The 13,917-nt window shown below is 53.3% G+C and overlaps 2 protein-coding genes across 2 annotated transcripts in view; both read right to left on the bottom strand.

Annotated features, from left to right (window-relative positions):
* TMEM11 (transmembrane protein 11) overlaps nt 1-952 on the bottom strand; it is a 9,320-nt gene extending 8,368 nt beyond the window's left edge. Inside the window, exon 1 of the mRNA XM_026859172.1 lies at nt 935-952. Within this exon, the coding sequence (XP_026714973.1) occupies nt 935-952 (18 nt within the window). The remainder of the gene's footprint in view (nt 1-934) is intronic.
* A 1,475-nt stretch (nt 953-2,427) lies between these two features.
* NATD1 (N-acetyltransferase domain containing 1) lies at nt 2,428-13,327 on the bottom strand. Its single transcript, XM_026859171.1, has 3 exons — nt 13,285-13,327; nt 6,602-6,720; nt 2,428-5,793 (listed from the first exon to the last, which is right to left on the bottom strand). The coding sequence occupies exons 1-3, from the start codon at nt 13,325-13,327 to the stop codon at nt 5,677-5,679; spliced, it is 279 nt and encodes a 92-aa protein (XP_026714972.1). The 3' UTR covers nt 2,428-5,676.
* Between the last annotated feature and the right edge of the window lie 590 nt (nt 13,328-13,917).

Here is a 13,917-nt window from a genome sequence, read left to right as displayed (position 1 = left end):
CCTGCTCCCGGTCTTTTCCGCCGGGAGCGGGCCGGCCGTGGGAGGAGCGTGGTGGTGAGTCCCGGCCTGCCCCGCGGCCCCGCCATGAGGGGGGGTGCGGCCTCCGCCGCGGGCGAAGCGCCCTGGTCCGGGCTGTGGAGAGGAGAAGGGTCAATTCAGCAGGCCTCCAGAGCCTGAGCGTTGCCTTGTTTTCCTGCTCGGAACAAAATACATGATTTCTCTTCGCAGGCGGAGGAGGAATGGAGGACCTCCTTAAGGCAGCACCTCACTCCCTGGGGAAGAGAGATTGGGCTCTCTTGGGGTAAATTTAGCCCCTTTAATCAGCTCTGAACGAGGAGCAGGGCATGGGAGGCTCCACCACTGCTTCATCTCAGAGGAGGAATAACAGTTTATAGCCAAACGCTTCACTAAAAAACGAAATACAGATTTGCTGCTGTCACAGGTTTGTGGGGATGTCCCAGGACCCATCCAGGTCTCTGCTTCTAGCCCCGGGGCCACCCCCCAGCACAGCAGGGTCACCTAAGGGGACCTGTGTCAGGGTGCTTGGATGGCCTATATCCGTTCCTCTCCAGGGCTCTCTCCAGTTCCCAGTTCTGGCTCCTCCCAGGAGAGGAGCCTTTTTCTCAGGAATTAGTTTTCCCTTAACAAACAGCAGCTCCCTGCTCTGCATCTCTCCTCTCTTGGAGATGTGCTGCACTGTCAGCTGTCCTTGGCTCCCAGCACCCATCCGAGAGCACCACTAGGCTTCCTCCAGCCCAGCAGTGCATGTCAGAAGAGTGTGGCTGTTTTTGCAGCTCCATTCCTAGAAAAAGGCTCTTTTTGACAACGTTATTTCCAACTGATGTAATGTAACTAAAGAGGACAAACCCATGGCTGCCTCTGCCTTCCCAGGCATCGCAAGGCTGCACTTCCAGACTGCAGGGCCCTTCTGTACCCCTGCTTTTTCGGCCATAATTTGAGGGTCAGCTGTTTCAGTGGAGGTAAATGGTGCATTTGCACGAACAAGAGGCGTTTGGGAAGTATGCCCAGCCTGGCAGAGTGTGTGGCCAAGCGGCAGCATGGCTGGGACGGGCCAGAGCATCGGACTGTCTGGAATGTGGAATGTAAACAGAGCGTGTTACCAGCAACAGCCTGGCTTCGTGCTATAACCCAAACCTAACGCGTTGTGTCTCGGGAGCAGCAAAACCCACGCTCCTGCCTGCTCGAATTGCAGCCCAGGGGCCATTTGTCACTTGTCATGTTGGATCAAATCATAACTGTAAATAAGCTGTGCCCCTTCTCCCCACCACTCCCCCAGCCCTGGCATTTTCAGCTATTGAAATTCTGGCCTCAGCCTCTAGAGTTTGCACCCAGCTTCAGGAAGCGACATAAATGTTGTGCTGGGAGCTTGAAGGCTGGGGCTGTGCTCACAGGGCTGAGAAGTGCTGTCCCCAGGAGGGAAGCAGCTTGTGTTCCTCTGAGTCACCTGCCCACCTGCCTTGCTTCGGACAAGCACAGCAGGGAACAACTCCACCAGCTATTTAAATATTTTCATGCCTTAATGTCTTCAAACAACTTAAACCAACAAACAAGCACTGAGTGCCTGCTCATGAGAAGCTGCATTTGTAAAACAACTCCTGAAGACTGTTTGGCCTGAAATCTCAGGGCAGGACTGGTGAGCGTGAGCAGGGATGGCTCACAGCTGACAAAGAAAGGAACCAGTTGTGATCCCACTCACCCCAAGCTCTGTGTACTCATCACAAGCTCAGCCAGCCCAATGACCTCAAAGAAAATTCAGTAGCTTCAGCCCATGGCTCCCTGTTGATTTCACTTGGGGTCTGGCTCTGAGGTGCTCTGTGATGGGAGAAGGGTGATGCAGGTGGAGTCCACGTTAGGTGATGAAAAGACATAAGTGCCTGTCTGCAAGTCACAAGGAGCCATGGCCAACACCAGGCCTGGCATCAACTCCTGAACTAGTGAGGGTCTTACAGACCCTCCATTATCCTCAGCACATGGATGGGCTGCTTCTTGCACAGGGTCCTCTTCCTCATGAGGAAGAAAAGTAGCATTTTCTCCATTTTTTGGAAGGGAAGGTTAGGCAGTAGGAAAGCAGATGCTAAGTACACCAATGTGCAGATCTGCCAGCTTCTGCCTTCTCTCTCACCTTCTCCAAGATGCTGGTAGATACATGGTAGTTACTGTCCAAGAGATGTGTTAGAAGATGTGTTTTTTGGGGATTTATGTAGAAAATGAATATGCAGCAACAAGACAGCAAAAAATCATACCCTGGACGTGGAACAGAGAGCATAGTTGTTTGACAGGACTCACGAAACAGGCTCCCTGTTGAAATGACCCAGCCCAGCAATGACAGAGCTGGGGCTGGCCGAGGTCTCCTGGTTGTGTGGGCATCTCCTCCTGCCTCCCACCAAGCACGGCACAGCGAACAACTGCAGGGCAGTTATGCCACACTTTTTATTGTATTGTATTCCATGCATTATGTTCATGTTTTATAGTATGACAGAGGGAGGGATAAAGATAAATGTTAGACATAAACAAAAGCAGAAAGGTCATTTGTAACAGGTCCTGAGAAGGAAAGGCACATCGTAACCACCAAATTCAACAGAATGGAAACCTTGAACAGAGGAAGACAACGCTGGAAAGTGGATGAGGGAGGGGGTGTTTCAAGTTCGGTGATGTGGAAGCAGGTTTGACAGCAATTTGCATTTCCCTACCCACCAAGGTCTGTAGTTCAGATGGGTTTGGGAACCTCAGTATTCAACCAAACCACTTCCAGAGTCCTGTTGCCAGAGAGAGTCCAGGATCCCCAACTCCTCCAGGCTTAGTCAGCACCAAGGGGCAGCACCAGACTCAAAGCTCCTTCTTGCAGAGACCAGGTGGGAAAGGGCAGCTGGTGGAGAGGCAGGAGGAAGGGCTGCCTAACACCGAGGGACCCCAAGCCATCTCCTGCCTGGCAGTGCCAGATCACAGGAGCACCGTGGACCGTGGCATCACTGGTGACCTGTGGGTATTGCTATTGGCTGACATCAAAGACCACAGGGAAGGGGAAGGCCGGGGCAGAGGATGGGTACAGCAGTGAAACGGTTGGCACAGACACTGGCACATGTCTCCATTAGATCAGATACCAGAGGGATTGTAGCACCTCGAAGGGAAGCAGCAGCAAAACTGTGTGCTGTGCCTGATTTAAGGCAGCAATTGCCACTTGTGATCCAGTGCCGGGAAGCATGAGGTTCCTGCCAGAGCAGCACAAAGGGCTCCAGAGCCAGGCTTGGACACTGCTGGAGCACACCCTCCAGCAAGCTGCTCTCATGCACGACGAGGTACTTCTGGGAACTGTCACACAGTGGAAATGAGCACAGAACCAGGGCAGAGGCTTGCAGAGCTGGGCTCACGCTATTGCTCCCAGGAGGCAACTAGGCACACATCTCTTCCAAGCACCCACATCTGCTGTGACAAAGATATGATGGTGTCTTGGCTTGCAAGAGGAGACAGTTCAGCTTCATCTTGGGATCAAGAGGAGGGATGGTTCTGTCATCACTTGGCAGTAACAGAGCCAGCCTTGCTCCTGTAACTAGATGTCAAAGTGTGTTTTGCAGTTGAAGAGTGAACATTTAGCAGCCCAGATTTCTCCTTGAGCCCCTTTTCTTTAGTTCGTTACCTGTGACCCTTTCCCAGTCCCTCTAAGCCATCCTGAAAGTTGCAGCCAGGCTGAAATAAGCAGCAAGAGGGCAGAAATGTGAGGCAGCGGCAGGGCTGAGCCCGATGCCTTTCCTGAGCAGCACAAGATGGAGGACACAGGCAGGGGTGTGTCAGCCTGCGGTGATTTTACTCAAGCCTGTGGGCAGAAGGCTGCATTATGTCAGTGGTGGGCAGCCCAAAAGGACAGGCAGGCTGCAGGGCTTCACCTCAAGCTGGTGTCCAGGAGGAACAGCTCAGGGCCTCCCTGGCTGAGCTCAGATACAGGGGTCTCCATCTCTGACCAACTCAACCAGGAGAGAAGGTTGTAGGAAGTTTTGTCTTTGCCTCCACGGACTTTGCACGGGGCTCTGGGAGAGGGCTGAGCTGCCTCTTGACCAGGGCTTAATTCGGTCTGTGGCAGATTGTAAACTTTAGTCCCTGCTGAGAGATAAGATAGGTCTGGATTTGGCCTCCAGGTGAAAGACTCTTTATCTTGTTCTGCCTGGCTACAGCCCCCAGCAGCTGCTCAGAGCTGGTGTGCTGGCATCACTGGCTCCCCCACCACAGCCCAAGTCTGGGACACTGCAAAATCCCAAAAGCACGGAGGAAGATGCTCTGGGGTCTAAGCTCAGGACTGGGAAAGCCTGGGCAAGGCAGGACAGGCAGCAAACTGGAATCAGGCAGTGCCCTGCCATCACAGTGTTACCTCTACATCCAGCTGTGGCAACACTGAGCTGGGTTACAGGGTCATCATCCATGGAGGTAACAGCACGACACGAGGGTGTTCCTGCTGCTGGCTGAGGACCCCACAATGCTGCCAGCACCCTGGGCTGGGAGCTGCGAGGAGGCCAGTGAGTAGATGGGTAATGCTCTGATCCAGGGCTTCTTTCCAAAGGCTGTCAGGAGAAGCAATCGGCATCCATGCAAAGGCTCTAGCATTGAGCCCCAGAGACAGGCCAGGACCAGGTCCTGGAGGCCTCGCCTCCGCTGTTCTCAGGATGCGACGATAACTCAGGCCTCACAATCTGGGGCACAGAGCTGGAGTGAAGGGAGATGGTGGGGAGCCTTCCTCTTCAGCTGCAGGAAACCACCTTGGTGCCTGCAAAAGCAGGGGACATCGCCTCATTGCTTAGGCCAGGGCTGGCTGTGGGGGCTGGTGCTCTCCTCCTGGGCAGGCTGTGTCCACCCCAGCATAGTCAACACCAATAGTAGGGAGCAGAGACAGGAATGCCACGCTGAGGCCACGTACAGAGGCTGGGCAGGAGCTGGATTCTCCAGGGAGCAGCCTCTGCAACTTGGCCACCTTTTTTCTCCTGCCTACTCACGCTGCACACGCTTGGCCACAGCCCATTCCTCACAAGGCTCCTGCCTCTAGGCCCGAAGGTGTCACTGTCCCAGTGTCTCCACAGCCAGTGCAGCAAAGCCCCCAAGGTGCCACCATGGCCCACACGTTCTCATCTGAGCCCTGCATGGGCTTGGACACAGCTCAGTGCCCAACAGATGCTGCAGGAGATGAACCTGCCACAGAGCTGGGGCTCCTCCAGCATTTCCCTCAGTCCCACAAGACTTAATCTGCAGCATGTCCCCCAGCTGCTGAGAGGAAAGGGGGGCTGGTACCCCACGACCACCCCTAACCAACATCCCCCAGCAAGTTCACAGCCGTCGCCAAGCAGAGGGGAGAGGATGCAGTGCAGAATGAGTCATCCCCTGGTCTTGTGATGGAGTTTGGTGGAAAAATCATCCTCTTCCAACCCCTGGCTTGGGAAGAGCACTGGTGGGGGGCACCCCACGTGCCCGGAGCCAGCCCAGCTCAAGGGCCATAGCCACGCTCACACATGGGCAGAGAGGAGGAGGTTGTGCCCACACTCACACACCACATGGATGCGCTTTAAAAAAAGTGGGAATTGTGAGTGTAGGAGGGGGGTTTCCTGAGACCGCAGAGAAGCGAAGGCCGCGATGAACAGACAGGGACAGGCGCGCTGGTGTCAGAGCAGTCCTGCCTTAAGGCTGCAAGTGTTCCAGGTACTGCGGCAGCGGGTTCTCCTTGACGTACTTCTGAATGTACCAGCACGTCAGGTGAGCTTTCAGGTCCTCCTCCACCACGAAGTCCAGGGCTGCCTGCAACCAGCCAGAGAGGACAGATGGGTTACAACCAGCACCCCCAGTCTAAAATCCTCTCTGAAGCCTCACAGGCATCCCGACTCCCATACCCCACATGCAGCTGGGGGCCGCAGCAGGTTGCCCTGTGAGAGGCAGAGGAGGGAGGGGGCTGGGGGGAGAGCACAGCCATCCTGCTGCAGCCTCCACAGCATCCCCAGTTTAACCAGCAGTGTGCAGGGATCCCCCCGCTGCTCCGGGTAACCCTCAACACATCCAGCCTGGGGGATGCTGCACCACAGGTGACCCAGCCACATCATGTGAAGGCCACTTTTGTCACCCATTTGCCCTGGCTTACAGGGCCAAGACGCAGCTGTAACCCCAAAGCGTCACCCTGCAGTCCCCACCACCGCTATGCTCACAGCTCCTCAGCAACCCTGTCTGGCTGTGGGCCTCAAAAGCAGGGCCCAAGGCAGGAAAAGGGCTCATGAGAACCTTGAAGCTTTGAGATGAGGGGGTCCAGCCCCCAGGAGAGGCAGAGCATCAGCCCCTGCAAGGTGACACAAGGGCTGTTTGCTGCGAGGAGGAAAGGTCCAAGCCTGGGTGAGCGGCTGGACATGCTAGCACACACCCAGCCCCTCTCACTGCCAGAAATAGGAATATCTGACCACGGATTTCCATCTGCCTCGCCAGCTGCCCCTATCTCCCATTGGAGCAGGGACGGTTCCCGTGGGGAAAACATGCAACACCAGTGCAACACAGCCTTGTTTCAGCCAGGGTCTCCAGCCGCCGCTGGGACAGCAACAGCTTCTGCCCAGGGAAGCCGTACCTTCGCGAGGTGCTTGGCTATTCCTCTCCCTCGATAGGCATCTGGTACTTCCGTGTGCTGCAAGTCCACGATCCGCTTCCCCACATACTCGTAGAGCAGCACCGCCTTGTCATGGCAACCTGGGGGATGTGAGAGAAAGGTGAGGCTTGGGACAACCCTGGGGAGCCCCGGGCTCCCAGCCTGCTGTCAGATGGAGCCGTTCACTGGGGAGCCCTCAGCAGGGGATGAGCAACGGGCAGCTTTGTGACTGCTGACAGCCCTCATGCCTGCGGGAACAGCTGTGGTGCTGGGTGGGAGACTTCGCTTTTGATGACACTTGGATGTCCTTGTGCTTCCTCCCAAGGTGTGAGCAGAGGCAGGTCTGCTTGTCCTTTCCAAGCTTCTGGACCAGGGGCAAGTTTTCTACCCAGCCCTGAATCGCTGATATGCCAACACAACACATTTAGGGTAGGAAAGCAGCTAGCGGGAGGGGCGAGATGTGTTAATGGAGGGGGAGAGAGAGCAAAAAGAGGAGAGGGGAAAACAGGACTAAGTCAACCCAGGTAACAGCCAATTCCTTGCTCTCTATAGCACAGAGTTTTTGTCATGGCATATAAAACATGACAAGACTCCTTGGCCTGGTGCTGCAGCATTTGGATAGACACATTTTGGGGGAAGATACTGGGAGAGAGAAATCCCACAAACACACAGGAAAGCGCACACAGGCAACAGAGGCAGTTTGTGCACATATATTTACATGCACACGCACAAAGGCTTCCTGTTGCAACACCCTAACCTTTCTCACAGTGGTTCAGTTACAAGAAAAAAAGAAGTTTCAGCACACATGTAAATCAGAGGAGAGCTAATAACACCCCTCTGGCTTCATCTGCAGAACCTGAGCTTCTGACTTCAATGCAAAAGCAAACATTTCATTTCTAGAGGGTTTCTGTATTTAAAAGGGAGTTTCAGAAATGCAAGTTTCCAAACAAAGAGACAAACTCCATTAAAACAATGGAAACCCTTCCATTCCCTCCAATGGTTATTCACCTGCATTTACTATATGCTTTATAGCTGAGCTCAATATGCTTTATTTTATTTCATTTCAGCTGACAACAGCTGAAATAATAGCCCTGTATTTGAGAGACACTAGAAACGAGCCCATTTGAATTTTGTATTTCAAGAGAAGCAGCTCAAGTTTTTGTTCCAGCTCCTTTTAGGCAGAGACTCAGTCTTCCTACACTGGATGGAAACCTTCGCATTTCCAGCCCGAGTTTATTCCTGCTGGTTTCTACCCACTTGTTCTTGTGCCAACATTATTCTTGGATGGACATAAATAATTACCCTCCCTGCCATCCCCCCTGAGTATTACAGGCATCAGTCCCACCCCTCTCAGCCTCTAGTTCACAAAAAAGCCAAGCTCTTTTAGTCTCCCTACAGATCACAGATCCCCCACTCCATCTCAGGACAGAGGGTTTGGAGTGAACCACTAGGACGGGCAGAGGTAATGGGGTGGGGAAGGAACTGAAGGGGTGCTCACCTCTTCCCCATTACCAAGACCAGTGCAGATGAGAACCTATAGCCCCATTTTACAGCTGCAAATCTTTGCGGGAAAAAAAAGGAAGAACTGGAGCATTTCCCTGTGTGGATCCAGGCACCCAAAAAAAGCTAAGACAGCAGCTGCAAGCCCAGCTCTTCCCCAGCAGCACAGACCTGTCTCACTCCAGAAAAAGCCTGACCAGGTTGGGGCACAGGCAAAGCTGGGTGCCCTCACCCTCGCATCAGAAGTGACACGTTTGGTGGCAGCTCTCTTAGAGGTGCTGGCAGCACTGAAGGTTGTAAACACTCTTGTAACAGTGGCTTGGCTCCAGATCTTCCACTCTGCTCTCCTCCCAGGCCAAAACTTTCCATAGACTCTGCCTGAAGCTTTGCTAAGTTCAAAATTAAATCCTTCTCAAAGTGATGACAGAGCAAAAGTTTGTTGTTTTTTTAAAAACACTTTTATACATTATATTTATATGTGTATGATCAGTATAAAAGTATCACCCACAAAAACACATTTTAAAGCAGAAGATGATGCAGTATTTGAAAAAATCTCAGATCTGCCCTGGACAGACTTTCCCTTGTTACTTGCTGTGTCACAGTAGCACCACAAAACCCCAGCCAGGACGGGAGCTGCAGGGTGCTGCCAGTGTACAGACAAACACACACAGAGCCCAAAGGATTTTACAACCAACTGCAGAGAGCGCCAGTGCTGTGGGAAACCAGTCCCAGTACAGAAAAACATCCTGGTTCAGTCAAGTACATAAATGCATCTGTATGTGTCCATCTTGTTGACAGGACTCTGAGCCACCTGGCACATGAAATCAGGGACACTCATGCCACAGGGTTTGTTGCATCCCCACTCCCACACAGCTCTAAGGCTGGACTGGGCTACACTAAGCATCTCCAAGTCCCCTGTCTCCAGGTCCCTGCTGCGGGATGGTGGGTGATGCAGAGCCACAAACCAAGTACCCGGACTGCAAGAGGAGCTGATGGCGTGGGACAGCCAGAGCTGAGTTGTGATGCTTAAAGGTCACCACAAACACCCCCTGCAGCCCTTCTGGGCAAGAATGTGCCAAGCCAAACCCATAAGCTGAGCACAGCTGGACACACAGGACTGCACCAGCATGGGGACTGGAGGTGGGGAAAAAGCCTTGATCAACAAAGGAGAAACAAGCTGGGATCTGAAAGGATTTCAGTCGTGCGAGACAGCATCCCACCTGGATTCTTGCACTGTCGGGCTGTGTGCTGGTGGCAGCCCTGAGTCTGTAGCGATGCTGGCTCATGGCACAGGTACTGCAGGAACAGCCTTTCCTGGAGATCAAGATCCCTCTTCCTCTGCTGAGCAGGGCTGAAGGTGGCCAACGGCTCAAAGGGAGGGGAAGGACCAGGCGGCAGAAAGCCTGTTTCCTTCAAAACCTGTGCATCCTCCTCACACCATCTTCACAGGGCCCAGAGCCTCTGGGAAAAGCAGGGTGAAGCAGGCTGTACCACCAAATCAGGACTGTTCCTGGGGTCTCCACGAGCAGCTTCATGCATAACCCTCATTTTCCCACTATAAAGCCTCTCTGGGGTTGGAGGAAGGAGATGGGGGAGCAAAAACACCTCGCTGCAATATGATGCTGGACGAAAACAGCCTTGCTGCTATGTGGTACCTTGGACACAGGGGGCTGCTCCCAGTAAAGGGAACATGGCAAACTGTTTGGGGGTGCTGGAAGCAGCATTGACCCATCACAGGAGCAGCCCAACCTCAGCTTGTTGCAATCCCCCACAAAGAGAGAGCACGCAAACAGAAACCACACCAAAACATGGCATAAGAGGGACACTGCAAACCGGCTTCCTGCCTGTCTCATCCCTTTTGACTTCGGGGCAGGGATTTTACCAGCCTGCACAGGCAGAGCTTGGCAAAAAATGCTCAGGTCTTGGCCAGCTCGAGCAGTGCCCCGTGAGCCTGATTGTGGTGTTTGACTCGCAAACACTCCCCTGCACTCTGCCTCAGCTTCGAGGCCATGGCGAGCAAGGAAGTCTGAGTCAATGCAAATCAGCACAACAAGAAAGAGGAGCAAGAGAAGGCTGCACGATAAAAATGGCAGCAGTGACAGCACAGCTGGTCCCCAGACCTCCCTCCCTCGAATCGCAGGGTGTGTGGGGAAGGGGAAGCTTTGCCAGGAGGTGGGTGAGGGATCACATCTAGACTTGCTCTCCGTGGAGGGTTTCCACCAGGACCAGTGGTGTGCAGCTTCCACCTAAGCAGGGCAGACAGTTGAGGTCCCAGCACCGCAGGCTCAGCTGCACCACCAGACACAGATCCCCAGGCCAGGCAACCCATAAGCCTTGGGAGAACATGCAGCAAGCCCAGCCCCAGCCCCGAGCTGAGGAAGGGACAGGGCAGACATCAGGAAGACTCGGGCACTCCACTCCACACCATCCTTCACTGACCCCCTCTCCCAGGGCACGCGCTGCCTGGTAAGGGGATGCTGCAGCACTGGCAGCACATCAGGACCTGTTCCTCCAGCCCGAGGCCTTCTCCCTGTTCCTCTGCGTTGGCCCTAGCCCACAATACACCATTGTGCACCCGGGTCCGGAGCAGGGCAGGGGCCTGGCAAGTGCTGGCTGCCTGTGGGCCAATTTCTACACTCATCAGGCTTTGGAGGCAGCCCCTGAGCTCCAGCCTCCTTGAGGCACTGCTGCAAAGCCCTTCCCAGAGAGCAAGGGGGAAAAGAACAGACTCCAGCCACATTTCCTGCTCTCAGACCCAGGAAAGCTGAGGCAGGCAGCAGCTCGGCTCTTCTGGCTGCTGAGCCAAAAGGTGGCCACCGAAAGCTGTGCGTGGGGTGAGCCAAGAGGATGAGATGCCCCGAGTTGCTTGTGCATCCCAGGCCAGAGCTCGCTCTGTGCCATGGGCTGGCCTGGCTCCCCAGAGAGCCACTGGCATGTTACTACGGAGAGAAAACACAACAGAGTACAACAGATGGAGCCAAGCGGAGACGGCGCAACCGTCACGGAGGGGCCCTCGCTTGTGGGAGCGGCAGCAGGGGGGGGCACTCTGGTCTAAAGCAGTTTCCTGTCTGGGAGCTCTCTCAAAACGACCGTGGCATGGAGGAAGAGTGGGGACATCTTGATGCAGTGTCCAGATCCCTTCATCCACCGTGCAAACTTGCCAGCTTTCCCCTCCTGGAGAACATCTGCCCATCCTGGAGAGCAGGGAGGAAAACACCAAGGCACAACATGCTCCAGTTTTCCTGATAAACCTGAGCCTAGACTCCTGAGAAGGAGCTGCTGAGACTCAGATCAGCAACGGGCAAAGCAAGAGCTTCCAGCAACTGGATCCTGCCCAAACCCAGCTGGGAGGAGCAGGAGGTTTGGGAAGTGTGGCTTGCTGCACCCATGTGTCAAATGAATGGGAGCACAGGTGTGAAAGAAGCCTGTGCATCCCCAAGGAACTGGAGCTGCTCAGTGTGTGCAGTGAACCCATCTTCCAACCACAGAGTCTGAGGTGTTTGATGGCCATCAAGAAGTCAGAGAGGCCACTGCTAAAAGTGCTGTTCCCCTGCCCCAAGCAGTTGTGCCAGCAGCTGGACTGACTGGCTGACTACTTTGGGGTGGAGGGTCTCTTTGGGTTTCTTGCTTTGACCAGAAATTTTATCTCGAATCCAAAAGAAAAACCCTCAATTATTCCTGACGAAACCAGCCTGTATGATTCCCCTAGAAGTTTTTAGCTTTGACAAACAGTTGTTTTCCAACAGTTGCTGAATGAGGAGGTTTCTGGCTGGCTTGTGCTGTTAGTCACATCTTAACCCATTATGAATCCAGTTGGGCTTCTTTCTACCCTCCTCTCAGAGGGATAATGAAGCTTGGTGAGCTCTGGTTATAATCAGCTTTACAATGCTTCTGCATTTGGGATACAAGGGAAAAGGGTATGTGTTAAAGTGAAGCATCTGATTCTATCAGAGTTTTAGGAGCCATGTGCAGCAATGAGGGCAGAGAAGGGAAAGACAGAGCAACCCAGAAAATTCATCTTTTCTGTGTACAAGGAGGGAGTCTCAACACAGGTTACGTGGGTGCAGAGGCAAACACAGGATGATGCTGAAAACACAGACTTTCACAACTAGTTCACAACTTTCATAGAGTCTTAGGCCTCTTGCTACAGGGATTTCCATAAAAATATAACCATATAGAGTTTTCCACCCAGCATCATGCTACCATAAGCCACCAAGCCATCAGCCCAGAGACCAGCAAAGCCTGGCTCCTTGGTCCATCAGCTGAATGCACCTGTGTTCTCCCAGACCATCACCCACACTCAACATCAAGCTGAAATCAGGACCCAGACACCAGAGACAAGCTGACCCTGGAGCTCACTGGCAGGCTGCTGGTTTGCCCCGCAGGCTGCTGTTCATCACCACCACCACCCCCCCAGTGCAGTAACACAGGACAAAAGTGCTCTCAGAGGGACAAACAGGTCACATTGATGCTAAAATCTGTGCCTGACCCGTTTCTTGTCGTTCCCTTGCATGCAGCCAGGAAAAATCTGCTGAAGCATTCAGCACCACTGATGCTCATTGTGCCAGAAATGGGAGTCATGAAGAGAGCAGCCCAGGAAATAAACACCCTGACACTCACTCCCACAGAGATGGTTATCTTCTGACCACCTTCCAGGGCTTGGCTGTTATCAGCACACACCTAACAAGAAGGAGAGACAAATCACCCGCTCCGCATGGATGTTAGTCAGCCCAGCAGCAGGAATACCATCACACCAGGACACTGCTCAGCTTGGCTTCCTTATGTGGCTGGTGCTGAACTCACAGAAGAGGGTTCAGTCTCCCTGAACCCCCAGAAAAAAAATCCAACCCTGATCACAGGGATACACCTAAAACACCAGAGGCTTCCCTGAGCCATGGCAGCCCCCTTCTGAAGAAGGAGGTTCTGTGCCGATTCACACGACTCCCACCATGTAGATTCTCCTACTCTGAAAGTTCACCCTCTTCAGATCCAACTCATCCCCACTCAGCTGCCAAACACTACCTGGCCCACGATGTGGATGGCAGAGGTTTTATTCAGCAAGCCATGATAAAAAGATTACATTTCCCTAATAACCATTGGTCCTTAGCTCTCCCTTCTCTTCTCTGCATGTACAAACTTTGCCGATGGCGACAACACTGCGTTACAGCTCTCGTGATGGTAGTAGGGACCCGTCACCTGGAACCTCATTTGATCTCTCTGTTTGAAATAAGCAGTTGGTGAAATTGTTTTCTCCGCACCCAGCACGCACGTCTCCTCCTTCCTTGCTCCACCACTGCTGAGCCTCCAGCTTGCACTTTGTAATTAGTGGTTGAAATGAAAATGGGGTGGGGGGGAAGAAGAATCTAAAATAAAATCCAGACTACTCCTATTGTTTTACTGAGGATGCCTCCTACAGTCTCTGTAATTTCTGAACTAACCATTTTACTTTTATTTTTTAAAGAGACATCTACCCTTCAATTTCTATAGGGCAGCAAGGCAGCCTGTTTTCCCCAGAGTTGTTCTCAGCATGACAGACAGACAAAGAAAAGACATTTGGATCACTGAATATTTAGGATTAACTGTTAAGAGGATGGCTGGAAAACAATCAGTGTGCTATAGAGGAATTTTAGCAGCACCTACATTTTTGTTTGCCCCACCCAATACATAACAAGGTTGTCGGGGGGGAGGGGGTCACCACATCACCAGACCGGTGGCAGCTTGGCTCCGTGCTGCGGGTGCTCCTGAGTCAGGTGCCAAGCACCCACAGCGCCAGGGCCTCCGCGGGCTGCTCACACCCC

Source organism: Athene cunicularia, assembly GCF_003259725.1.
Source record: "Athene cunicularia isolate RWA chromosome 14 unlocalized genomic scaffold, athCun1 chr14_part1, whole genome shotgun sequence".
NCBI lineage: Eukaryota > Metazoa > Chordata > Aves > Strigiformes > Strigidae > Athene > Athene cunicularia.
The sequence above is the reverse complement of the archived record's forward strand: the minus strand, read 5'-3'. Positions and strand labels throughout refer to the sequence as shown.